General features: G+C 40.6%; 1 protein-coding gene across 1 annotated transcript in view; it reads right to left on the reverse strand.

Annotated features, from left to right (window-relative positions):
• Nucleotides 1-27,519, reverse strand: part of bmp1b (bone morphogenetic protein 1b) — an 80,776-nt gene that overhangs the window by 44,649 nt on the left and 8,608 nt on the right. The window contains exons 2-12 of the mRNA XM_060908594.1: nucleotides 22,775-22,888; nucleotides 22,484-22,648; nucleotides 21,818-21,935; nucleotides 21,405-21,583; nucleotides 19,196-19,301; nucleotides 16,431-16,555; nucleotides 15,463-15,578; nucleotides 10,401-10,503; nucleotides 9,930-10,046; nucleotides 7,741-7,886; nucleotides 6,303-6,498 (exon numbers count right to left, since the gene is read on the reverse strand). Coding sequence (XP_060764577.1) covers nucleotides 6,303-6,498; nucleotides 7,741-7,886; nucleotides 9,930-10,046; nucleotides 10,401-10,503; nucleotides 15,463-15,578; nucleotides 16,431-16,555; nucleotides 19,196-19,301; nucleotides 21,405-21,583; nucleotides 21,818-21,935; nucleotides 22,484-22,648; nucleotides 22,775-22,888 — 1,485 coding nt within the window. The remainder of the gene's footprint in view (nucleotides 1-6,302; nucleotides 6,499-7,740; nucleotides 7,887-9,929; nucleotides 10,047-10,400; nucleotides 10,504-15,462; nucleotides 15,579-16,430; nucleotides 16,556-19,195; nucleotides 19,302-21,404; nucleotides 21,584-21,817; nucleotides 21,936-22,483; nucleotides 22,649-22,774; nucleotides 22,889-27,519) is intronic.

Below are 27,519 nucleotides of genomic sequence, written 5' to 3' on the forward strand. Positions count from 1 at the left end.
GGGGAGGATTCCATGGGGCTGCAGGACTGATGCTCCACCTTGCTCCCGGGTTTCGGCACCACTGTAGTGCGAATAGCATGTGGGTGGAGCACAGAGGACGGCAGGACAGAGATCAAGGTTTTTCAGATTGCTTTATTGCCGAACTTTTCAGTCTAACAATGTTTTAAACCAAGCAGGCAGAGAGACACACACACACTGTCGGCTCTGCCGGGGAAGAAGCTCCCTTCCGCTCTCCCTTTCCCTCCTTAAGTAGGGCGGTTTACTGGGGAGAACACACACAAAACACAGGTTAATGACACTCAGGTGAAGCGATTCTGCCACTTACCTTCCCCAACTCCGCCCTCCTGTCACAGACCGGTGCTTGACCACGCCCCCGCTGCCACAGTTGTCTATGTTCTATTGTGAATACAATATCAGTTTTTGAGATTTATAAGTTATTGCATTCCGTTTTTATTTACAATTTGTACTTTGTCCCAACTTTTTTGGAATCGGGGTTGTAGAATGACTTGTGTGCTTAGGGTCGTTGTCTTGCTGCATGACCCACCTTCTCTTGAGATTCAGTTCATGGACAGATGTCCTGACATTTGCCTTTAGAATTCGCTGGTATAATTCAGAATTCATCATTCCATCAATGATGGCAAGCCGTCCTGGCCCAGATGCAGCAAAACAGGCTCAAACCATGATACTACCACCACCATGTTTCACATATGGGATAAGGTTCTTATGCTGGAATGCAGTGTTTTCCTTTCTCCAAACATAACGCTTCTCATTTCAACCAAAATTTTCTATTTTGGTCTCATCCGTCCACAAAACATTTTTCCAATAGCCTTCTGGCTTGTCCACATGATCTTTAGCAAACTGCAGATGAGCAGCAATGTTCTTTTTGGAGAGCAGTGGCTTTCTCCTCGCAACCCTGCCATGCACACCATTGTTGTTCAGTGTTCTCCTGATGATGGACTCATGAACATTAACATTAGCCAATGTGAGAGAGGCCTTCAGTGACTGAGAAGTTACCCTGGGGTCCTTTGTGACCTCGCTGACTATTACACGCCTTGCTCTTGGAGTGATCTTTGTTGGTCGAGCACTCCTGGGGAAGGTAACAATGGTCTTGAATTTCCTCTATTTGTACACAATCTGTATGACTGTGGTCCACTCACAACTGACTGTCATCCCATTGATTGAAAACACCTGACTCTAAGGCTACATCCACACGACAACGGCAACGAGATGTTATTTAAAAATATATCGCGTCCAAATGGGCAACAATCAGTAAAATATCAGGTCCATATGGCAACGCAACGCTTGCTGAAAACGATGCAATACACATGCCACACCTCTGGGGGCGCTGTAAGACGGTCCCTTCGGAGACACCAGAACAATAGAAGAAGTAACAACGCATGCGCATAAACTATTATGCGCGAGACTTCATATTAGCCACAAAGTCAGGAAAATCTGTTTGTAAAATTACATTATAATGACCAAATACAATGAAAAGTATTTTTCCAGTCTCACCTGTGAAAGGTAATCCCATGTGATCTCGTTTGGACGGCAAACCTGTTGGTACAGTTAAACGCAGCTAATCTTTATTCTCCGCTTTGACCTCTACAATATGGCGGCGAGGATGACGTATGATTCTACGCGGAAGGCGGCATCTTTAATGGTCCGGAATAAATTGAATACTACACGTTGATAGATTAATTTGTTGTTTCTCACCTGTGAAAGGTAATCCCATGTGATCTCGTTTGGAAGGTAAACCTGTTGGTACAGTTAAAGGCAGCACATGAATCTTTATTCTCCGCTTTGACCTCTCCAATATGGCGGCGAGGATGACGTATGATTCTACGTGGAAGGCGGCGTCTTTAATGGTCCGGAATAAATTGGATTAATTTGCTCCTCTACGCCCTTTTTGAGGAATGTATTGTCGGATTTAAATCAACATCTGAAGAGGTGAGATCACTCCTTTTTTTCCCTATTTTTGCTGGTGGGATTGCACCATTACACAATAAATATTCACAGTGAAAATATTTTGTAAGCGCGTTTCATGAACCAAGTTATAGGATTTGTTGACAAATCGCATCGCAATGAGAAGATCATCGGCACTACTGGTGTTAAGAATCAGACCATTTCATAAATGAATATTTTGCTGTAGAGCTGCAGTGTTTGTACAATTGCATGTTTTTGCTTCACTATTACTGTCACTATTCTGCTTCTTGCATTACTACTGTGAACTAACACTGAACATAATAATAATAATAATAATAATAATAATATCCAAGCTCGTGTTTCACTCTCACTAGTGCTCTGTAAGGCTTTTTCCTGGTGATATCCTGGTGATATTCGTTACACTTCTACCCGGTGTGAAGCACTCACAGTCATGTGGTTGTGACGTCATCGTAAACAAATCCTTTCTACTTATCCAGACGACTTCACAACGGCAACGTTGCCAGATCTTTCCACTCTGGAACCCGTTCTCAAAAAGATTGCGTTTTGGGCACCCAAAACACCGGTGCCGTGTGGACGCCAGGCCTAAACGATAAGCAATTGTATCGGAGTCACCTGAATCCGTTGCCGTGTGGACAGGGCCTAATTTCACCTTCAAATTAACTGCTAATCCTAGCGGTTCACATACTTTTGCCACTCACAGATATGTAATATTGGATGATTATTTTCCTCAATAAATAAATGACCAAGTATAATATTTTTGTCTCATTTGTTTAACTGGGTTCTCTTTATCTACTTTTAGGACTTGTGTGAAAATCTGATGATGTTTTAGGTCATATTTATGCAGAAATATAGAAAATTCTAAAGGGTTCACAAACTTTCAAGCACCACTCTAAATGGTCAATTCTTAGTATCATTGTACATTTTTTATGTGCTCTACTGTTTCTTGTGCAATGAAAAGCAATTCATCAAAATAAAATTTCTTTCACAGTTTGGTGGAACAAAAGGTGTAGAACAATTACAGATAACTGTGTCTATAAACAATTCTAAATAGCGGATCATGAAGACTCTGAAGTAAAACTGCACATTTCACGACGAGTCTGCCCTTACTAAAAAGAAGTTTAATCAAGTGTGCTTCTAGTATACTTCTTTTAAACTAAAAATAAGAGTATGCTTTCAGTTTACTTTTTATTTACTTATCAGAGATGTACTTCATAAAGTTATACATAAGTATACTTGGCTTATACTGAAAAGTATCTAGAAAAGTCCAAGTATATTAAGCTTATACTTAAACTTTTGATCAAGATATACTTAACAAAAGTGGAATAAAGTATTAAAATATTTGTGCCTTATGTTTAAGTGGACTTGCCCTGTAGTTAGTTGTGCTTATCCTTTTGGTAGTAGCCTATAAAATACTTCTTTTTCACACATATTGGCTTCTTTGTGATATACGGCAGCATGTTTTAAATCCCATCTTTTAAATCTACATGTACCATCAGTTTGTGGGCAGCTCTGGGGTGGAACAGCTTAAGAGTAAACAGTGTTGGAACTTAAACTTATCTTTTATGTACATCGTGTTATTAACCCACAAAGAGACAGATAAACATTTCTCTTATTTTATTTGCCAACAAATTTGAAAACAAAGGTGAGAATATTGTGACAGACTTGAATCATACTGGCTGTCATTATACGCCATCACCAAAATACATCTGAATTTTTACAATTTCATCAAAAAACAAGTCAAATTTCATCAAAGGTTGTTTTTTTTTTTTAATTTCTCCTGAGGGGGATAATTAAATTTTTTTAAATTATTATTTCTTTTTCTTTAGAGCTTGGATGTCAATTTCAGTTGTCATTGCCATGTTTTTATACTTTTGGCATTTAATACAATGTTGCTTTAAATTTTGATTTTTAAAGAAAATAAATATGTTCTTAAAGTGCCATTCCACCATTGGATGTATTCTTTGGCATAAAATACAATATATTTTGACAACATATATAAATGGTATCACTAGATAGAGAAATCTTTTAGCTTCAAAATGATATATCAAACATAATTTTTTGACAACGACAAGTATATTAATTTTGCGACCAAAGTCGCCTACCCTTTTAATTTCCGCGCGTGATGTCATCGGCAGGTTCCCCTTCTTGTGTACCACGTGACATGTGACATGGCACATATCAGCAATGGCGGATAGAACGCGATAAAAATAATACCAATAAATCTAGCTAATACCAATAAATCTAGCTAACTGAAAGATTAACTCAAAATTTTTCGCAATTTTTTTGGCCCCCATATACGAGGAGAAATGACTCTCTCACTTTGGGGGTTTCCTGGTCTAAAAATAGACCGACACGTGGTACACAAGAAGGGGAACCTGCCGATGACATCACGCGCGGAAATTAAAAGGGTAGGTGACTTTGGTCGCAAAATTAATATACTTGTCTTTGTCAAAAAATTATGTTTGATATATCATTTTGAAGCTAAAAGATTTCTCTGTCTAGTCATGTTGTCATAAAATATATTGTATTTTATGCCAAAGAATACATCCAATGGTGGAATGGCACTTTAATCCTGAGTCTCTGTTGTTATTTTGTGAATTCTTACCTTTATAACTTCATTGTAACTTAAGGTACAAAACACTTAAGTTGTCTACTGGTAGTGTGCATGAGGTAAGGGTTAGGGCTAGAAAACTAATAGTATACCTAGAAGGGTAATTGCAGTATACTTCAAAACTACAAAGCGGACTAGATGTACAGTGCTTCGAGGTCAGCGCGAACCCGGCGGTGGCCATATTGGAAGTCAAACGTCGCTGTGTCAGTGCATTGTTGTTGCTCAGCGAAGCAAAATACGTGTGTCATTGTTGGCTGTAGTAACCGAGGGGAAAAGGGTGGCAAAAGCTTCCACAGACCCCCTAAAGTCGTGACTAACCAGGGAATTGCAGCACAGGAGAAAAGCGAACGGAGGAGACGACAGTGGCTGGCTGCCATCAACCGATCAAATTTAGGACAACTTGACTGTATCCGGATTTGTTCTGATCACTTTGTGGCAGGTAGGTTAATATTGTCTTGAATTTCATAGTTACTAAAATAAATGTGACACAAACTATTATCTTTTAATGATTAATGGATATATTTGTCACATTAGGTAGCTTATGTCTACTGCAGTGCATTGTTGCATCAAATGGCATTTAAGATCTAGGCCTAGTAATGTTTATGTACACATGCTGTTAGTACGTTACATACTAGGCCTACATTTTATTCACTGACTAAAATAATTGATAATTATGCGGCAACAAGCTGGGGTCAGCTTTCCATTCCTTCTCACTAACAGTGTATGGATCTACATTCCCAATGAAACGTACCTTCTCAGCATAACGCTCCCGTGCCTGCTTATCCAAACTTTCACAGTAGTGCTCCATCACTTCAGATGTCTAAATTCTTAAAAAATCCAAGTTTCTAAGCCCTCTAACGCGGAAACGAATCGGTGAATGTTTACTCTATAATGTGTACTTTATGCGCGCTCTGGAGCGAGTGACTTCCAAGATGGCCGCGCCGACCGCATGGTTACTATTTTTAGCATCATCTCGGAGCACTCTATAACCAGTAACTAATAGTATATTTCCAATGTGCTATAAAGTATACTTTTATAAACTAAAAAGTGGACTAGAAGTGTGTAACGAGTAAACCAATAGTATATTTCCAATATACTACAAAGTATACTTTATTAAACTAAAAAGTGGACTAGAAGTATAAAACAAGTAAACTCTTAGTATATTTCCAGTACACTATGAAGTATGATTTTGTAAACTAACGAGTGGACTACAAGTATAGAACTAGTAAACTATTAGTATCCAAGTTTACTTGTGGTATATTGCAGCACAAAATAAAAAATACTAGTTGTATACTCAAAGTTTACTTCTCTTAGACTTAAAGTATACTTTTTATAAACTAAAAGTGGGCTAATTTAGTCCCAAGAAGTATTAGATTTGTTTACTTACAAGTAGACTGTAAGTACATTGATATCAGTATACTTGGTACACAGAAGTATACTTAAGGAAATATACTTTAACTTTACTTAAGTATACTTAATAAAATGAACTTGAACTATACTTCTTTTTGATAAGGGTTGACAGTGTCTGTGCAAAAAATATTCCAAGAAGTCTACCAAGAGTTGGGAGTGTTTAACAATTCATAGTAGGTGAGATGAATAATCATAAAGAAAAGCAGGAATAATAGCCAACCATTACAAAAACAATATCAACCCTGAACATTTCTGGTGCTTTGTGGCCCTAGATATTGCTAAACGGTTTAGGACTGACTGTGGGCATTTAACATAACCATTTTAAAATCAAATGTACCTTTAAAGAAGTTTGCAGCAAATCCAGCTCTATTAACAGAACCATCCGAGACAAACTTCATCCAGAGTTGGTTGGAGCTGCTTTTGATGTCTTGGGGATTTTGGCTCCCACAGAATCGTCCAAGGAGCGGATCACTCTCTGAGCTACCATCACGAACCTCCACGTAATCATACGCACACCTGTCATGTCTCTCCAACTGAGCAACAGAAATACAATGAAATGTGAGTCCACAAATATAAGAGCACACCTCTTCTTCTTCTTCAGTGTTCTGCTTGATGGCAGGTCCAAGTTACTAGGGAAGGATTACAGCAGTGGTTTCCCGTTGCCTTCTACTGGATTATTTATAGAGGTTTGCTCCTCTCAACCCTTCAGACAAAGAGATTAACACCAGGTTTGGTCTAGCTTCTAGCGCCTTTAACGCTCTGAATAATATATGGAAGAATAGAGGGATCACATTGAGCACCAAAATTACAATCTACGAGTGCGAAGTAATCATGACACTGCTCTATGGCTGTGCAACATAGGCTCTTAAACAACAACAGCAACTACAGCATTTGGATGCATTCCATCACAACTACTTACGAAGGATTTTGAATGTCTGATTTTACGACCACGTTTCAAACCGTGAGATAAGGAGAAGAACTAGGTGCTCCACACTAGCAACCGTCATCAGTCATCGACGTCTCCTCTACTTCGGTCAATGCCAAGTGAAAGGCTCCCGTTACGTCTCCTCTACTGCTTGCCCACTCATGGGTCTCGACGCGTTGGGCGTCCCATGCTATCCTTGTTGAAGATCTTAGAACAAGACCTCCGGCTCCTCTTGGGTGACGATTGCAACATCTCGGATGGTGCAAGACTAGCATTAGATCACAACAGGTGGCATCGCCTCTTGTTAACTGCACTGAACGAATGCAAAAAATGTGAACAGGCAGAGCCTTCACCTGACGACGACTGAAGACCTGGACAAGGTAAGGTAACCATTCACACCTATGGGCAATTCAGAGTAGCCAGTCAACTTAGCTGCATGTCTTTGAACTGTGGGAGGAAACCCAAGCACCCGGAGGAAACCCACGCAGACATGGGGAGAACATGCAAACTCTACACAGAAAGGCTCCCGTCAGCCACTGGGCTTGAACTCAGAACCTTCTTGCTGTGAGGCGGCAGTGCTAACCACTGCACCATACTACCAGTTATCAAAAATATGAAATGTATCAAAGTGTCTCTTGTTCCGTTAGTGTGCAGTCAGACTTTCACACATGACTGTACAATTTTCCTCTGAAGCGAAGAGGGACAATGTGAAAGACCTGTGGTTTTTATTTGCTCTTCCTATCTTACATCATCATCATACGTTATCAAAGGTTACATCATTCAGAAGTCATGGTGTGTAAAACAGCCATTATTTACAGAGTTATAAATGTTTTATAGACACTTTTCTCACCTCAAATGCCAGGAAGGAAAGTGCCACTTGAAACCCTTCAGTCACTGTCATCTTCCACACACAAACTTTACTGGGCTGATAGTCCTCAGGGTAGTTAGGTGACTGAATCTGTCCACTGTCAGTCTCCATTTCCCCACCACACATTGCTGCAAATAATAATAATAATAATAATAATAATTGGGGGCGTCGTGGCTCAGGTGGATAAGGCGCCATACCATAAATCCGGGGACCCGGGTTCGATTCCGACCCGAGGTCATTTCCCCATCCCTCCCCGTCTCTCTCCCACTCATTTCCTGTCTCTACACTGTCCTATCCAATAAAGGTGAAAAAAGCCCCCCAAAAAATCTTTTAAAAAAAATAACAATAATATGTAAATAAAGGGTACACATTGTTCCCTATACAAATCTGTACAAACCAAAGAACAAGGGATGTTGAATCAATGTTTAGAATTGAAGGCTATGAGAGAAATCGAATGAAAGAGGCTGAGATGTCTTTATACACTGCAAAAAAAAATTGGAAACTGAATTTGAGGAGAAAATGACTTAATACTTGTGAAATTATCTTGCTGCATGGACAGATATTTTTACTTGATAAGACATCTTAGAATAAGTAGGTTGCAATCGAGAACTAGGTTTAATAATCTCAGAATTGGTGTCTTGTATTCTTCTGATAGGAAATGCTAGATCGTTTCAACTATTTTCAAGATATTTTCACTTGCTAAGATATCATTTTTTTGCAGTGTACAAAGGAAAAATGAGAAACATTTGAGTCTAATCAGAAGGCTGGTGAACTACAACGATTGTAACAACTGGAAATCAGAGACATGGCATGATAGCGAGCCGAGGATTCTGGGAACTGGCTTTCCAATAGAGTGGAGCTCAAGGAATTATGGGAGCTAGCAGCCATAGAGAAATGATTCACAATTTTGAAAATGTGTGTTTGGTCAACCATAGTCAGCCACAATAAGGGAACATGGGTATTCTGTGATAGGTAAGGGACGAAGTTTCCTGCTCAAAGAGTTATGGTTATTTTGGCCTGAGCACAAAAGTCAAAGTCCATCTCACGCCAGAATCTGGTCTTCCCAGGCAGTCTCCTGTCCTGGTACTAACCAGCTCTTTGAGGCATATGGGCGTGGCGCCGGACTTCCCCTACTATTGCAGCATGCCTTGCCAGATGGTAGTAGGTACCATTTTTATGATGGTCTTTGGTATGACCCAACTGCAAGTAGAACTCCCGATCTCCCGATCAAGAGGTGGACACGCTAACCACTAGGCTAACTCATGGTCTGGCCTGAGCACAGACAGAACAAAATAAGATGAACTGGGGAACGTTGTGGATCATACTCAAATGCAAGTCAATTTGGATAAAAGCATCAGATAAATCATTTAAATGTAATGCTGTCCCACCAGTAGGGGGAGTTGGTAAGTCTTGGTCTCACCTGGCTGACCTGAATAAGAGGGCCATGTAATGAGTTCCTTTGTGAAGGTAGTACGTAGACTAACAGTCAGTACCAGTCAAGTTTGGACAGATCTTCTAATTAAGTGGTTTTTCTTTATCTTTATTAATTAAGTGACACTTTATGTCTTAAAGTAATGATGGATGTCGTTTCTCTTTACTTAGCTGAGCAGTTCTTGGCATAATACTGATTACGACTTTTGTTGAATAAGGCTATTTACTGTATTTTTATTATTTACTATTTGATCTCAAACATAGAAAGAAGGCAAGAAATTGCACTAATTACCTTTCGACGAGGCACCTGTTAATTGAAAAGCATTCCAAATGACTACTTCATGAAGCTGGTTCAGATAATGCCAATAGTGTGCAAAGCGTCATCAAGGTAAACAGTGGCTACTTAGAATAATCTAAAATATGAAACATATTGTAGCACTTTTTGTTTACCACATAATTCCATATATGTCCCATACATTATTTCATAATATTGATGTCTTCAGTATTGTTCTTCGATGTAGAAAACAGTCAAAATACAGAAAAACCTGTGAATGAGTAAGTGTGTCTAAACTTTTGACTGGTATTGTAGATATTATCAGTGTCCCATTTGCTTTTGCCTAGCAGCCCTGTGACCAGAAGCTGGTTGAGGCAAGTGTGTGATAATTGAGAAACACATTTTGCTAAACTTACTTGTTAGCTACATTAACCTCATGGCTCCAGGAATCAAACTTCAAATGTACCTTCATACGTGGCAGAGAATCCTTTTCCGACCCAGTTGCTGCTGCTGCGAAACTCAATCCACAAACGACTGTTGGCGGAAACAAGAGACTCCGGAACCTTATCTCCGCAAAAACGGCCTGAATCCAAAAACACAGATGTACACATTTTACACTCCAAACCAAAACCTGCAATTATTTCAAAAACTAACATCCCTACTGACTCAGTATCTCATGTGAGTATCACTACTGATTCAATATCTGATGTGCGTCTCAGAAATGTCCAGACTTGCCCAGCTGCATAGTTAGTTTAGCGAATGTTAATTCTACGTCTAGAGCACTAGCTCTTAATCTGATATTAATTAGCTAGCTAAGTATGCAAGAAATCTAAAATTGGCCAGACGTTGATACTGTGTAATTGCAAACAGTAATTTAACGCTATGCAGTATGTATGTTGAGCTGAAGAAGTGAAAAGATTACAGTAAGGTGAAATACCTATTAAAGGAGATTTCCTCCAGTATCCATCTCGCACCTCCACATAATCATACCGGCAAAGATGGCTTTGGTAGAGATTCATGGAGGTGAAGTTAAGGATGATCTAATCCAAACAGCAAGACATAGGGCCAAAAAATACAGAGGTTGACTGCAGCAATTTAGAGATTAATGGCATAAAATGACAGCCTTTTATCAAGCAGTTCTATAAATGACTTGCAACCATGTGATCAAAATGTGCTACGTCATGAGCATCCGCCATGATGGCAGACATACAAAGCATTTAGGATGGCAGTCGCTGAAAGCGTGTCTGTAAACAATGCTGAATTTTCTCAGTGTTAACACAATTTGAACAGCTGAGGTTTTGACCCATATTATTTAAAAAAGTCAGACTTTTCTGAAGATAAGACACTTCTACCAACCATTGAGGACCCAGATATCGCGTTCTATCTGGTTCGGCTGCCGAAGAATCAAGTCCAAACTTGAACAAAACAAAGCCCATTTTCTGAGTGGGTGCCCAACAGTGGCGGCTGCTGGTTTTTAAAACAGGGGAAGCCCATTTTACGCATTCATCGTAAAACCTGTAGGCCGGATATCAAAGCATAGAAAGGTGTGCCCCATTAGCATAGTGAACTAGACAACCCTACCTAGTGGCAGAAAGTATTTTTGCTTGTACATTTCATGTTATAGTCTGGCTTGCCAGGCTAGTGCCTCATATCCTTAATCAAAAATATCAAACATCCCAAAATCACTGGCTATTCAATGAAGACCCTTGAACATCATACCCTGATATGCAACACAGAGTCTTTAACACAACACCCAGCTGTGCAACACATCCTTGAACATCTTCTGCAACACAGTCTGGAAATTCATAACCAGGTAGGCTATGCAACACACAGAACCTTGAATATTATACCCAGGTATAACCTATAACACAGAGCCCACCATTCTCTTAACATTACTGAACAATATACACACTTCAGATTCATGAACATGAACACTATTTATACACAAATTCTGCCCTCCACTCCTTTTCCAGAAAATGGTCTGTGACCCTGTCATACCAGCTGGTTGTGCTTTCCAGAGACTTCATCAATTTCTGTTAGCAGCTAGCACTGCAGATCCCAATAAGGCTCAAGCTAGCCTACAACCAGATTGAACTACAAATGAAATAAACGGGTGAATTCGCGAATGATCAAACTAATAGAATGGATGAAAGTTAACGGAGCACAACGAGTAATATTTACATTTATTTACAGAGTAATGTACAGAGACATCAATGAGAAGAACCGTTTATATGAAAAGAAATTCGGACAGCACTTTGGCACACGACTACACTTTCTCGACATCCGCTGGGGACTGACTGATCATACTTCCGTGTTCCTCGCCAAAGTACAGAGCCCGCCCTCCTCATGTCTTTCAAACACTACCTCCAATAATCCTTCATCAGCCCGGCTTCTTGTCCCTCCCACTGTCTTGTTTAGTCCCAGAGAAGCCCGGCTTCCCTGGAAGTGACGATTTTGTCGATTTTAACCAATAACAACTAGCCGAAATTGGCTGTTCAGAGCCCTCTCATAGACTGCAACGGATACCCGGCTGCCAGCCATAGAGCCCATTGAAATAAGAAAGGTTACAGCCAGTGTTGCCAGATTGGGCGGTTTTAAGTGCATTTTGGCGGGTTTTGAACATATTTTGGCTGGAAAACGTCAGCAGTATCTGGCAACGCTGGTTACAGCCTGGCAGCAAAGGTGATTCTTGTAGCGAACTGCAAGTTCGTCAGACATCACTCAAATAAGTTACAGGATAGTTATGAACGTAAATACAATCTTGGGCATATATTATGTTATGCAAGTTATTGTTTTAATGAGAATTCAACGTCGTAGATGCCACAGTTTGGGGAGAGAATTTTAGGGGAAGCTCGGCTTCCCTTGTTGTCTCTGAGAAATCGCCCCTGGTGCCCAATGTGGATTGTTTCTATCGTATAATTTTGCTGGCGCTCCTAGAAGCGAAATGGTAATACACGTGTTAAAATTATAACAACGACTGAGTGAACCACAACATTTTATAGCAACACAAAATAAAATTCTTCCATGATATTATCGAGAAAGCTTTTGAATCTTACTGGAGATAAAACGATTACTGCAAACACGAGCTGTTTTGGTTTTAGCCTCTGTTAGATCAGCCCTGCCGATGTTGTTCAGCCGTGCTCGTCTCCTCTCCGTACTAAGACTCAGAGTTTCCTCATGCTCTTTCCGATTCACGGACGGAATGCTAAAAAATCGGAACGTGCCACGGTTACGAGTACTGTTGTGACCACAGCCATATACAGCACAAAGATATGGCAGAGCTAAAAGAATGTTTAAAGCAGTGGAAAAACAAAGAGAGCCGCACACGCATGACTATGTTTTGTATGGAATGTTGCTTGACCCCGCATTTGTATATCCACCAACATGGCCGACATCCGGGTTTCTATTTTGCTTTGATGTCACTTGCAAGTCAAGGATTGCAACCAGACATGACCACTTACGGAAACTGCAAAAATTGCACCAAAACACAGTTTTCACAATGCTAAACACACACATGGCAAACACATTATCGCACAGTCTCTTATAGAATTGGGCAATGATTTTATTGAGATCATCTCGTACAGTGTGTCTTGACTGACTGAATACATTTGTACCAAAGAGCTATTGTGGACATTTCATTTTTGGTCAAAACGTTGGTCTCTATATGAAGGCCAAGACAGCCCTGAAGGAAGGGCTGGGCGGCACGGTGATGTAGTGGTTAGCACTGTTGCCTCACAGCAAGAAGGTTCTGGGTTCGAGCCCAGTGGCCAATGGGGGCCTTTCTGTGCGGAGTTTGCATGTTCTCCCCGTGTCTGCATGGGTTTCCTCCGGGTGCTCCGGTTTCCTCCACAGTCCAAAGACATGCAGGTTAGGCTAATTGGTGGCTCTAAACTGACCGTAGGTGTGAATGTGAGTGTGAATGTTTGTTTGTCTCTGTGTGTCAGCCCTGCGATGACCTGACGACTTGTCCAGGGTGTACCCCGCCTCTCGCCCATAGTCAGATTGGATAGGCTCCAGCTTACCCATGATCCTGCACAGGATAAGCGGCTACAGATAATGGCTGGATGGAGCCCTGAAGGATACGGTGAATAAAGCTGAGCTCAATAAAATCTTGACCCAATTCTATAAGCAATTATCGAATAACATCAGGTTATATGATAGATCGTGTACAAGTATACCTTACTACATTCTGCTTATCTCATTAATCAGCACAGTCCAGGCTCATATAGAAAATCCAATAAAAATAAGCACTTTTTTCAAAGTTAGCTTGAGGTAATAAGGATTTCTTTTTGTCCGTTAGCATGATTTGTTTACATTTCACTATCACCACTGTCTTATCTGTAGCCTGTACCATGATCATCTTTTAGCGGCTTTTTTTTTTTTTTATGAGTAGCGTAGCAGCACTGACACAGATTTTAATTTTTTTTTAAAAAATGGACACCTCAAGATCTCGTTGTTGCCTTCTTTGGTCACAGTGGTATAAAATCACCTACTGTTAAAGGTCCCATGGCATGAAATTTTCACTTTCTGAGGTTTTTTAACGTTAAAATGAGTTCCTCTGACCTTCTTAAGTCACCCCAGTGGCTAGAAATTTCATAATGTGTAAACCAAACATTTGAGAATGGCGCGTCAAAACGGCGTGTTGATAAGCTCTTCCCTTTATTACGTCAGCAAGGGAGATGATCCCCACGCCCCCCCTCTGGATTCCCACCCACTGTATGAATTGCCTCGCCCAGTTGTAGTGAGGAGACCATAGAGGGAGGACACAACAACATGGCATCACCTAAGCGAGCGAAACATGGAAATTGCACTGTACATGGATGTGACAACACAGAAAAGAGTCTGTTTTTACTGCCGACAGGAGAGCCCCTGAAGACGCAGTGGCTTAATTTTATTTACTTCAATAATACGCCGTCAAGTCGACCTAAGACGGTGTATGTTTGTCGGAAGCATTTTCCTGAGGAATGTTTCCACAACTTGGGACAGTACAGGGCAGGTTTTGCACATCAACTGTCACTGAAGCCTGGGTCCGTACCAAGCATCCCTGCCGCATCAGCCACAAACAGCGAACAAGTAAGTGTATAACTGGTCGTTTTGCCGTGTTTTAAAATCGGTGCGTTAGCCTAGCAATGGCTACATTAGCTGTGCAGCTAACCACTTCCTGCAGTTAGCCAGGTAATCTGCGCTACAAAACTAAAGAGTACGCAGCATGCTCTGTTAAACTGAGTTTAGTCTGGAAATTGACTGTAACTTATGAGCTTATGTTTGACTATTGCTCCGCAATGCATGTCTTCTGTTGGATAAGCGATATGTTGCTGTAGTTGCTGCTTCTATCCTCTTTGGTTATGGAGTGCGTGTTCAAGCCTAGGGTATTATACATTCGTAAACTACCACTCCGAACACTCTCACTCTCTGTTCTCTGTGTCACGTTGAGTTTACGAAAGGAGTCCGAGGGAGAACGGGGTTTTGTCTTAGCAGCGTGGCTACAGGCGCTGATAGCAGCGAGTATGTGTGTGCGCAGCTTGGTCAAGCCCCTCCCCCTCCCACCATGGCCCGCCCCCACCCTCTACCCTTCCCCGCCTCCTGCTTCTCATTAGCAAAATGACGCACTGGGAAAAGCGCTGAAATGGGGCTTTCTCCCAGGAGGCTATATTTACGTGCTGAGGGTTCATTTCGAGAAAGGCTGCAGATATAACATCCGGAAGCCTCCACGAGCCCGTTTAAAGCATCAACAAACCACCATGCCATGGGACCTTTAAACATGTTCCATTATGCATTTTAAGACTCGATCTCAACTTGTGATGAAAGAATTCTTTTACACTGTGGTTTTACAACAAGACACAGCAAAACCAGGCTGCAAATAGTTCAGTAGAAACTTGGATTAACAGGAGGTTTTGTTATGGAATGTTGCCTGTGAGTGAGAAAGTGAACCAGAAGATAGCTATATCAGTAATTCTCTCACTTCTGCCTCATCTGATCCTTGTGTCTGTGTGTTTTACCTTTTCTCCAGGTGTAACAGAGATGCTCCATACACAGTGCGTGTAAGCAGAATATCCATCAGGGTATCCAAGAGAAGAGAAATTCCCAGAGCTTTCCTGCAGATTCTCGCCACACTCTGCTCACAAAACATAATGTCATATGAATTCCACCACTATTTCATCCATTCCCCCAGCAAAGCTTTTTAAGTTATTATCTAATTGAGAGGAAAAACTCTCGAAAAAAATAGGAGATGGGTATATAGACGTTAAACTGGGTGGAAACTCCAGGGCCAGGAACTATGGCAAGCTTGGTTTATGTAAACTATGAGGTGAGTTCAGGTAACATAATTTCATATAGTGTCCCAGATAAGAATATGTACAAACTCACATGAAAATAACCTGATGGTTTTGCAACCAACCAAAATGACCATATCTTAACCAACAAGAAGTAGCACAAGTCTCTCCAAGATATTCAAGTTTGCCATTGGGCTTACATCAACAGTGATTTTTATCTGGTGACAGCAAGCAAATGTATGTTGAATTGCTGCATAGACAAGGAACAAAAATATCCAATGACTTCATTTAGTAAGCCAGAATTGTCCCGCTTGGAAGAATCCCTGTGCTGGCTAGGCAGTAGTTGTTTTGCAGGGTTTTCAGGTGGCTTTTACAATTCTTTATCATTTTCATTTCATTTCAATGATGAAGTAATTAAATAATTGTTTAGCCCATGGTTCAAGTCATTCAGATTTCTCCCCAGTGACAACTGGCTGGTAAAATGGTCTACTGTGATGTTCAACTACCCATAAACCAAAAGCAAATAGTGATAAAAGCTGCTGTTCATTTTTTCTTTTTAATATCACCGACAGAATGTTAAGACGTTCCTTTAAATCTGAGACTGTTGTTGTTCCTGCTACTCTGCCAATCCGAACACAGTTGGAACTAGTCATAATTAAAACCATTTGTTCCATGCAGAATAATGACTGACTTACTGGGACATTTGTAGAGCTTTCTTGCTTGAGTGATGTCTCCTTTGCTCAGTTTCATCCTCTGACCAATAGGGGGTCTGATTCCATTCACATCATACCGAGGCAGAATTGTATCAAGGAGGACACTTCTGTAATACACACATTGTGTTCATTTTAAAATAGCTAAAAGATTTTCAACAGATCATTTTGACCATGCAAAGGTCATGGGAAAAATATATATATATAAAATATAGTTAGCTATGGCGGGGCGGCACGGTGGTGTAGTGGTTAGCGCTGTCACCTCACAGCAAGAAGGTCCAGGTTCGAGCCCCGTGGCCGGCGAGGGCCTTTCTGTGTGGAGTTTGCATGTTCTCCCCGTGTCCACGTGGGTTTCCTCCGGGTGCTCCGGTTTCCCCCACAGTCCAAAGACATGCAGGTTAGGTTAACTGGTGACTCTAAATTGACCGTGAGTGTGAATGGTTGTCTGTGTCTATGTGTCAGCCCTGTGATGACCTGGCGACTTGTCCAGGGTGTACCCCGCCTTTCACCTGTACTCAGCTGGGATAGACTCCAGCTTGCCTGCGACCCTGTAGAACAGGATAAAGCGGTTAGAGATAATGAGATGAGATGAATTAGCTATGGCTGGGTTCTTGCCCGAACTGATAATCACATCATCAGCTTTTCTCTGGTTAATCAGACACAAGGTACACCACCACTCTTGAAGGAGCAATTGGGGGTTAGGTGCCTTGCTCAAGGGCACTTGAGCTAGTCCTGCTGGTTCAGGGAATCAAACCAGCAACCTTTTGCTCCCAAAGCTGCTTCTCTAACCATTTCCCCATTGCTTTGTGCTTATAATGCCGAGATTGTGGGTTTAATCCCCGCATGGGCCAAAGGTTTTTATATATATATATATATATATATATATATATATATATATATATATATATATATATATATATATATATATTTTTTTTTTTTTTTTTTTTTTTTTTTTAAATAAAATAATTTAATGATAATTTATTCAACATAATTTCTTGACCATAGGACATTTGGAGCAGGACACCTAGTGAATCCAATTTGTTGATTTGTAAAAGTTTCCGAGTACTCTTTCAGGCTTTTATTTTATATATTACATACATTTCATTTTAGGACATATATTACATAATAATATTTATTTAAATAATATTGGCTGGTGTTGAGTCTTCAACTCCTTCAATATCATGCTAGCTGAATGGAATATATCTGATACACCATGAAATAAAGCCATTATTATTATTATTATTATTATTATTATTATAGTACACATTCCTTTTGGGTGTTCTCTTCTCTTTCAAAATTCTCTCTAAATCTTCCATATTTAATGTAGCAAACCTGGTGGCCATGTTTGTTTACAACTGTCACAGTTGTTCGCTAACACGGAAGTTTTACGTCTCCGGCGTGTGACATCATGTTGTCTTGACAACCATGCAGTATCGTAAACCATATTCAACGCTCATTCTCCTTTGGGTAGAGTGATGTAATGCATGTAAGATAAGCGATATGCTAACAATTTTGCATGCTGTCAAACCAAATCAATGAAACCCGCTAGAAGGGACTAGAGCATGTTTTTATTCCATTGAAAAAGTCTCCTGTATGTATAATAATATATTATATTTAGCTCTTTTAAAAGCTGTTAGATCTTTGTTTGGATATATATTTTTTTCTTATTTTACCCTGTCTGCCTCCCTGCCTCTCCCTATCTATCTTGTTCTCTCTTTGGGGGTGATGGAGGTGATGTGATCACTGTTTGTGGGTTGATTCTGCAGAGTTCTGTGTTCACTTATATCATAGTATTATAGAAATATATATTTAGATAACTATGAATAACCCCTGAGGTGGTGCTGCTGGAAGTTTTCATTTATTTGGGTCAGATCTCAGTATGAAGCAGCTTTGTACCTCTATAATTCGTTTACTCCTCTGTGTGCTAACACGGGGCGTTAATAACTACAGCACGTTTACTCTGTTTGGCTGAATAAATCTCATCTCATCTCATCATCTCTAGCTGCTTTATCCTGTTCTACAGGGTCGCAGGCAAGCTGGAGCCTATCCCAGCTGACTACGGGCGAAAGGCGGGGTACACCCTGGACAAGTCGCCAGGTCATCACAGGGCTGACACATAGACACAGACAACCATTCACACTCACATTCACACCTACGGTCAATTTAGAGTCACCAGTTAACCTAACCTGCATGTCTTTGGACTGTGGGGGAAACCGGAGCACCCGGAGGAAACCCACGCGGACACGGGGAGAGCATGCAAACTCCGCACAGAAAGGCCCTCGCCGGCCACGGGGCTCGAACCCGGACCTACACCAGCGCTGACCACTACACCACCATGCCGCCCCTGAATAAATCTGTGTCTGAGTATTACATAATAATGAATCTGTAATTATTAATCAAAATGAATCTTCAGAGAGTTTATTCAGTTATTTTGATTTGTTATTTTCATTTGTCTGCTTGACGAAGTGCGAGTTATAGTGTTTGAAATGACACAAAACTATCAGAGGAGGATTTTGAAAGGGATTTTTATAACACTTTTAATAAAAGAATCATTTGAGGATTGTCTGGATTATGATAATGTTTTCGATCTGTTACGTTGTTCGTGTATTTTTCCTTTGAAAATTTTTAATCTGCGTGTTGTATCTATCACAAACCTGGCTGTGAGTGGGCTTTTTGTCGCTGTGTGTTTTATCATCATGCATATTTAAAGAAAAGAATTCATCTAGAGGAGTGATATAAGGTTATCACACCTAGAGAATGTGTTTGTGGAGTAGTGCATGATGCTGTCGAAGTCGTACGTCTCTCCTAATGAGTTCACTTCATCCAGCTCCATCTTCAGGAAATTATACTCCTGGCCTACACATATAACAGAACGAAGGTGAACACAGATGATGTGTATTCACTCAATTCAATTCAGTTCAATTTTATTTCTAGAGACATTGTCATGAAACAGTTGAACAGAAATTTAGATGTATATTTATATGTAGATCCTAATGAGAAAGCCAGAGGTGACATTAGAAAGGAAAACACCCTGACACGACTTGAGATGAGGAAGAAACCTTGAGAGGAACTCAGTCAGAAACCCATCCTCTTCTGACTAACACTGCACAGCGTAACTATAAATCATTACTCCTATATGTTATATTACATTGACAAATGTCATATATTATAAAAGTAAGGAGTACCAAGTCTGCTGAAAGGTCTGTTCAATATGAGTATTATCATCTTTATCAATACATCACCAGTTTTTAGGCACAAATATCTCGGTAACAATAAAGGTATTTTATCTCATCTTACCTTACCTTATTTATAGTATCCATGCTACGGTTAACTACAACCCCGATTCCAAAAAAGTTGGGACAAAGTACAAATTGTAAATAAAAACGGAATGCAATAATTTACAAATCTCAAAAACTGATATTGTATTCACAATAGAACATAGACAACATATCAAATGTCGAAAGTGAGACATTTTGAAATTTCATGCCAAATATTGGCTCATTTGAAATTTCATGACAGCAACACATCTCAAAAAACTTGGGACAGGGGCAATAAGAGGCTGGAAAAGTGAAAGGTGCAAAAAAGGAACAGCTGGAGGACCAACTTGCAACTCATTAGGTCAATTGGCAATAGGTCATTAACATGACTGGGTATAAAAAGAGCATCTTGGAGTGGCAGCGGCTCTCAAAAGTAAAGATGGGAAGAGGATCACCAATCCCCCTAATTCTGCGCCGACAAATAGCGGAGCAATATCAGAAAGGAGTTCGACAGTGTAAAATTGCAAAGAGTTTGAACATATCATCATCTACAGTGCATAATATCATCAAAAGATCCAGAGAATCTGGAAGAATCTCTGTGCGTAAGGGTCAAGGCCGGAAAACCATACTGGGTGCCCGTGATCTTCGGGCCCTTAGACGGCACTGCATCACATACAGGCATGCTTCTGTATTGGAAATCACAAAATGGGCTCAGGAATATTTCCAGAGAACATTATCTGTGAACACAATTCACCGTGCCATCCGCCGTTGCCAGCTAAAACTCTATAGTTCAAAGAAGAAGCCGTATCTAAACATGATCCAGAAGCGCAGACGTCTTCTCTGGGCCAAGGCTCATTTAAAATGGACTGTGGCAAAGTGGAAAACTGTTCTGTGGTCAGATGAATCAAAATTTGAAGTTCTTTATGGAAATTAGGGACACCGTGTCATTCAGACTAAAGAGGAGAAGGACGACCCAAGTTGTTATCAGCGCTCAGTTCAGAAGCCTGCATCTCTGATGGTATGGGGTTGCATTAGTGCGTGTGGCATGGGCAGCTTACACATCTGGAAAGACACCATCAATGCTGAAAGGTATATCCAGGTTCTAGAGCAACATATGCTCTCATCCAGACGACGTCTCTTTCAGGGAAGACCTTGCATTTTCCAACATGACAATGCCAAACCACATACTGCATCAATTACAGCATCATGGCTGCGTAGAAGAAGGGTCCGGGTACTGAACTGGCCAGCCTGCAGTCCAGATCTTTCACCCATAGAAAACATTTGGCGCATCATAAAATGGAAGATACGACAAAAAAGACCTAAGACAGTTGAGCAACTAGAATCCTACATTAGACAAGAATGGGTTAACATTCCTATCCCTAAACTTGAGCAACTTGTCTCCTCAGTCCCCAGACGTTTACAGACTGTTGTAAAGAGAAAAGGGGATGTCTCACAGTGGTAAACATGGCCTTGTCCCAACTTTTTTGAGATGTGTTGTTGTCATGAAATTTAAAATCACCTAATTTTTCTCTTTAAATGATACATTTTCTCAGTTTAAACATTTGATATGTCATCTATGTTCTATTCTGAATAAAATATGGAATTTTGAAACTTCCACATCATTGCATTCCGTTTTTATTTGCAATTTGTACTTTGTCCCAACTTTTTTGAAATCGGGGTTGTATCTTCAACAGAGTGTTACCTGGCTGGATGTTCTCTCTAATAATGCTGACGTGCGTGTCTCGATCAGGCCGTGTGTGTTCATGCCAGAAGCCGATCACATGACCCAGCTCGTGAACCACAATGCCGAATTTATCACAGTTCTTGCCAATGGAGATAGCCTGAGGTCCATCACCCCTCCGACCTACATAAGAACAACATCTAAAAAACACAAAAAATTATTTCTGAAAAAACACATACCGTGTCTGCTGTCATTAAATAAAATCTGGGGTGTGGTTCAGAAGGTAGCAAGAGGACATCTGGATAGTTAAAAGGAACATAACATGTACTTTTCAGTGAAGACCATTATAAAATTCTGTTTACCATATGAAAATATGATTTAAAAATACCACAAATCTTAATATCGGAACATTTCTAAAGTTCGTGTGTTCTTACCCACATGGTCGGTACGTGAAGATGATGTAGCTCTCCTCAGACGTTCTTTCTATGAAGGTTACACAGACGTGTCTCTCCCAGTGCCGCATGGCCTGTTTAAAGATGGCTCTCTGACTGCCTGAGAAGAGGAATTTAAAACCAAAAAAATGTGTCACGTCAATATATTTAATTTGTATCACCTTAAAAGTACTCTCAGCCTCAGATGCTTTGTATATATATATATATATATATATATATATATATATATATATATATATATATCTTTGTTTATCTGATAGCTTTTGGACACTTTTCTGGCCACAAGCTTCAGGATCTTGAAGATTGCAGTCAGGCTGGCTCTACGCACTCTGCACATGGATAATCGTATTTGAACACAATAAACTTTTTGGATGATCACTGCAATGAAAAATGTTCACATACACCTGCCCAGGGTGTACCCCACCTCTTGCACGAACTCAGCTGTGATTAACTCCAGCCAGTTTCCCCTGCAACCCTGACGGATATGCGGTATAGATAGTGGATGGATACTCTTATCTCATGTTAGCTCCATTATCTCATAAATATATCAAAGTCACGAGACATCACTGCTGTGATAGAGCAGCAGGAAAAAGATGGAAATGAAAAAGCATGTTCTTCGGTGTGTATGTCATCATGAGGAAGTCTCACCACTGAAATTGGCACTGATGACGTAAGGAATGACACCATCGGGCCAAATTCTCTCAGTCTTCGCAGTAGCAGCTCTCTTTCTACGAGAAATCTTCACCCTGTCCCAAAATTCACTGTTCTGTTGGCTCCGATTGGATGCAGCTTCTGTTTCTCCATTTCTGTTGGCTGAGAGATTAAAAATGTAAAGAAAAGGAAGGAACAACAACAGCCTGCACTGCTTTTGGACAACAAGAGCACAAATACTGGTTATTCAAACCCAACATACTGTAGTCTGCATACACACACACACACCTGAGACAGTGTTATTAGAGCGTGAGGTGGTTTGTGGAGAGTCTTTCCCAGTCCAGTCTCGTCTAAAGAAGCGTAGGTCATCCTTGTCCAGAGCGATGTCTCCCACAAATGCCACTGAAACGCAACCACAGCACCAGCTAATGTTAGAAAAAGCTAATAGTATCACCAAGCACTATTTTCCCACTTAAAAACAATTCATTTTGTTGTAAGTGTATTTTTAGTGTGATTATAACACAGACCATTACGCTTAGACTGCACAGGAAGCATAACTGACATCACTGAAAATATTTAAAGGACGACATTGTGGTCTTTTCAGTCAGACTCATCGTGCTTGGTCATGATGCAGTAATCCGTGTAAATAAGCAGCTTCTTTTCCAAACATGTCAGAGAAAGACGTGATTTCTTAACAAATCAAATCACGTAGACAATTCAAAGTCTCAATCTAGTCCAAAAATCTCATTCATCTCATCTCATTATCTCTAGCCGCTTTATCCTTCTACAGAGTCGCAGGCAAGCTGGAGCCTATCCCAGCTGACTACGGGCGAAAGGCGGGGTACACCCTGGACAAGTCGCCAGGTCATCACAGGGCTGACACATAGACACAGACAACCATTCACACTCACACCTACGGTCAATTTAGAGTCACCAGTTAACCTAACCTGCATGTCTTTGGACTGTGGGGGAAACCGGAGCACCCGGAGGAAACCCACGCGGACACGGGGAGAACATGCAAATTCCACACAGAAAGGCCCTCACCGGCCACGGGGCTCGAACCCAGGACCTTCTTGCTGTGAGGCGACAGCGCTAACCACTACACCACCGTGCCGCCCCTAGTCCAAAAATAAGAAGAGGAATATATTTTTTTAAATCCTTTCAATTGCTCACAAGAACATGTTTGGTGTCCTTAATGGCCTTTTCTCTTCCCCCTATATTTTCCACTGATTCTCCTTTTATTTCTCTGATTCTGTCTCTTTGTAGATCTCTGTCTTTCTTTCAGTCTCTATCGATACATATCCATTAGGGGATATATATATATATATATATATATATATATATATATATATATATATATATATATATATATATATCCTATACACATTCACTGGATATGAGCAATTGTGTGATTGACTACTGTACTACTAGGATATCAGCTCACATACTGTGAGTAGAGAAAAACAAAATGGCGGAGCGTGTTGTTGAACCAGCCAAGGACAAAATAAAAACTCAAAAATAAAAAACCCCAAAAATACAAAAAAAAAAGGAATAAAAGTATTTGATGGTAAGAATGTATATTATTTTATTTTTCAAGAATAATTTTTCCACAAATTTTTCAGCATTTTTCACAAATTGCTCCCGTCATTTCGCCGGTTTGTTTACATTCTAAGTAGAAATGATTTTGTCAGAGGTTTTGTACAAAGTTTTTATTTATCAACTTTGCAAAAAATAAAAATAAAAATGCACTGTTTCTCAAAATCCAGTGAATGTGGATCTCGTCATACATGGCTTCAGGGGAAGCCGTGGCCTAACAGTTAGAGAAGCAGCTTTGGGACCAAAAGGTAGCTGGTTTGATTCCCTGTATCAGCAGGACTGGCTGAAGTGCCTTTCAGCAAGGCGCCTAACCCCCAAGTGCTCCGGCAAGAGTGGTGGTGTACCTTGTGTCTGATTAGCCAAAGAAAAGCTGATGAGGTGATCATCAGCTTCGGTGGTGCCTGACTGAAACAGAAAAAAAAAAACATACATGGCTTATAGCCAACTCAGCGCGATGTGCCTTGTCGGCTATCAGCTCATGTACAACTCAGTTTTGTGGTATAACAGATTTAGATAGATAGATAGATAGATAGATAGATAGATAGATAGATAGATAGATACACACACGTTTGTTTCACTATCCCTGTGAGGACCTTCCATTGACAATTATTAATGCTGTGCCTGCATCTCAACCTAACCCTAGCCTTAGTAATGAAAAGGAAACTTTGTGTGTGTAAAAAAAAAAAACACAACAGCAATTTCCTAACGGGGACCATCCAAATGTCCTCACAAGGTCAAAATTGTCAGATTTTACTATCCTTGTGGGAACATTTGGTCGTAGTATATAAACACACACATACATACATTAAAACAATGTATTAATACTAGTGCTGTCAAGCAATTAAAATATTTAATCGCGATTAATGTCGCGACTGTCATAGTTAACTCGCGATTAATCGCACATTTTTGTCACATGAAAAACCATTGTAATTCTCTTATCAGCATAAAAAAGTGAATGGGCTTGCTCACCGTTCGAACTACGGGGGTACACGGGGGAGCCGAGATCCCCTGAAACAGACATGAGATCCCTTGAAAACATGATTTGGGAAATGTTGGGGGGTCTCTAAAATATTGGCAAAATGATGTTTACTGACATAGCAATCGTGTGTAACGGGAAGCATTTGCATATCCGAAGTGAGCGCGCGATGGAGAGCCGCGCTCTGAGACAAGCGCAAGCACCCCCCCCAAGGGAAAATAAGGGACCCCCCCGAAAATATCGGCATAGTTCGAACACTGGTTGTACCAATGTTTTTTTTTTTTTATTGCAGAGCATAGCACGTCTTGTCACAGCCACTGCAAAGTGGGGCTGGAGCCGCCGATGGGAAAACGAAACCTAAGCCGAGCACCGTGGCTCTTCGGGGGAGGGCAGAGGACTCTGGCTGTGCGGGGCGTGGCATCATGTCACAGAGCGTTAATCTCGCGATAAAAAAATTATCACCGTTAAAATTGAGTCAAGTTAACGCATTAATAACGCGACATTTTTGACAGCACTAATTAATACACAACCCCAAGCTATGCAGCCCTCCTGCTCTGCTCTCACACTTGGAGTAGAACCTATGGTGGGTTTTCTAAATCCCTTAGCAGCAGGATTTAAAATTTCAGTGCTTTAATTAAACTGTGACGGTTTCACCCACCCCTCCCGTTCATCATAACAGAAACAGAACAGATGAGAAACAAACACTTTTGTGACACTGTAAATATTGGACAGCTTTATCATCACACATAATTGATTAGACTGACGTGTGTGTGTCTTGTGATTGTGTCCGATTTGTGATGGACTGACTCTAATCTGATTGGATGTGATGGGGGGGCGTGATCTGTATACAGATCCCCTTCTCCCCTTGCTGAACTGTTTGAGAATGATGAGACCATTTGTGGGTGTGGCCTGATTCTTCTTCATAGTACTTGTGTGTGACATGACTGAACATTTCTGTAGTCGGCATTTCGGGTCTTCATTAGGAACTGTTTATAATCACTGATTCAAGTGGGAAAAAACAACACATTCAGTAACTCTCACTGATAATTTTACTCCAACCTCAAGTCAGAAAAAGTATTTCATTGCAGACAGAATGAATCCAAGATATTTCATGGTTTTTTTCTGGTCAACTTCATTTCATTTGTTAATATACATCCATTCCTGCATTTCAGGCCTGCAACGCATTCCAAAAAAAGCTGGGATGGGGCAATTTAGGGCTAGTAACGAGGTAAACCAATTAACTAATGATATGGTTAGAATCAGGTGATGTCAACAGGTGACTGTAATCATGATTTGGTACAAAATCAGTATTCAGGAAAGGCCAAGTCTTTGAGGAGCAAGATGCTGTGTGCTCTGGACTAAAGGCAAAAGCACCAGGAACAAGTCCAAAACCCAGGGTCTGTCATGGTATGGGCAGAGGTGGACAATAAAGAAGTACATTTACTTGAGTACTGTACTTATTGAGTATCTGTACTTTACTTGAGCATGGGCGCCGCCGGGGGGGAAAGGTTAGAACAATTCTAGGGGCCCAGCACAGCCATGGGGCCCTTTAAGGGGCTGATAATATGCTTTTAATGATTTTAATAAGACTTTTGAAATAACAACAATGCAATATTCCATCTGGTAAAATGAGCTAATTGAACAACGTTGTCTATTTCTTGAGTTCTTCAACATATTGTCATTTAACCCTCCCTCCAGTTCTGGTAGAAGCGCGATGCGTTAAATCTGTGTGCTGATCAGTGCAACGCTACTTGCTGTTGTGTCGCGGTGCAGCAGCCAGCCAGCAGTGGAGTGCGTACAGTCTATGATCGCTAAATATGAAGAGTGGCTGTCAAAAACGTAAAGAAAGGCAGCTGAAAGCTGAGAGGGACTGGAGAAGCAGGCAACTGGTCACTCAGTTTTTCCCAAAGAAAGGTACTGTAGCTATCGCTCACATGTGTGTTCAAAATATTAGCGAATGGTAAATGAACAGTATGAACGTGGTTGGATTAGCCTATCAAGAGAACACTTTTACAGTTTGTACAGTGACATTTTTTCCATTTTAATAACTGAACCGACTTGTGTGATAAACAAGATGAAATATTACGTTATGCTGGTGCTAATAACTAGTGCTAATAACCAGTTTCATAACTAATGGGGTGCCCTAAATATGCACAGATTCAGCCTCAGGGGGACCTCCGCCCTACCAAACCACTGAACCCCCCTTTGGAGAAGGAGGTAAGCAGCAATACAACCCATAAATGCTTTAGGATTGAAGTTTTTAATGAGCGAGCGCCATATACAGTTTGCTAGATTAAAGTGTTGCTAATAACGGACACCAGTCAAGTGTTTGACATGGTTACGTGTGTGGAATGTTCACACGTTCTAAACCATTGGTTTCAAATTGAGGAGCTGGAGAAAGCGCAGCACACATAAAAGAGGGATAGAGGTTACAACATATGAAGAAATATGTACGTAATTG

The sequence above is a fragment of the Neoarius graeffei genome, chromosome 25 (genome assembly GCF_027579695.1).
Source record: "Neoarius graeffei isolate fNeoGra1 chromosome 25, fNeoGra1.pri, whole genome shotgun sequence".
NCBI lineage: Eukaryota > Metazoa > Chordata > Actinopteri > Siluriformes > Ariidae > Neoarius > Neoarius graeffei.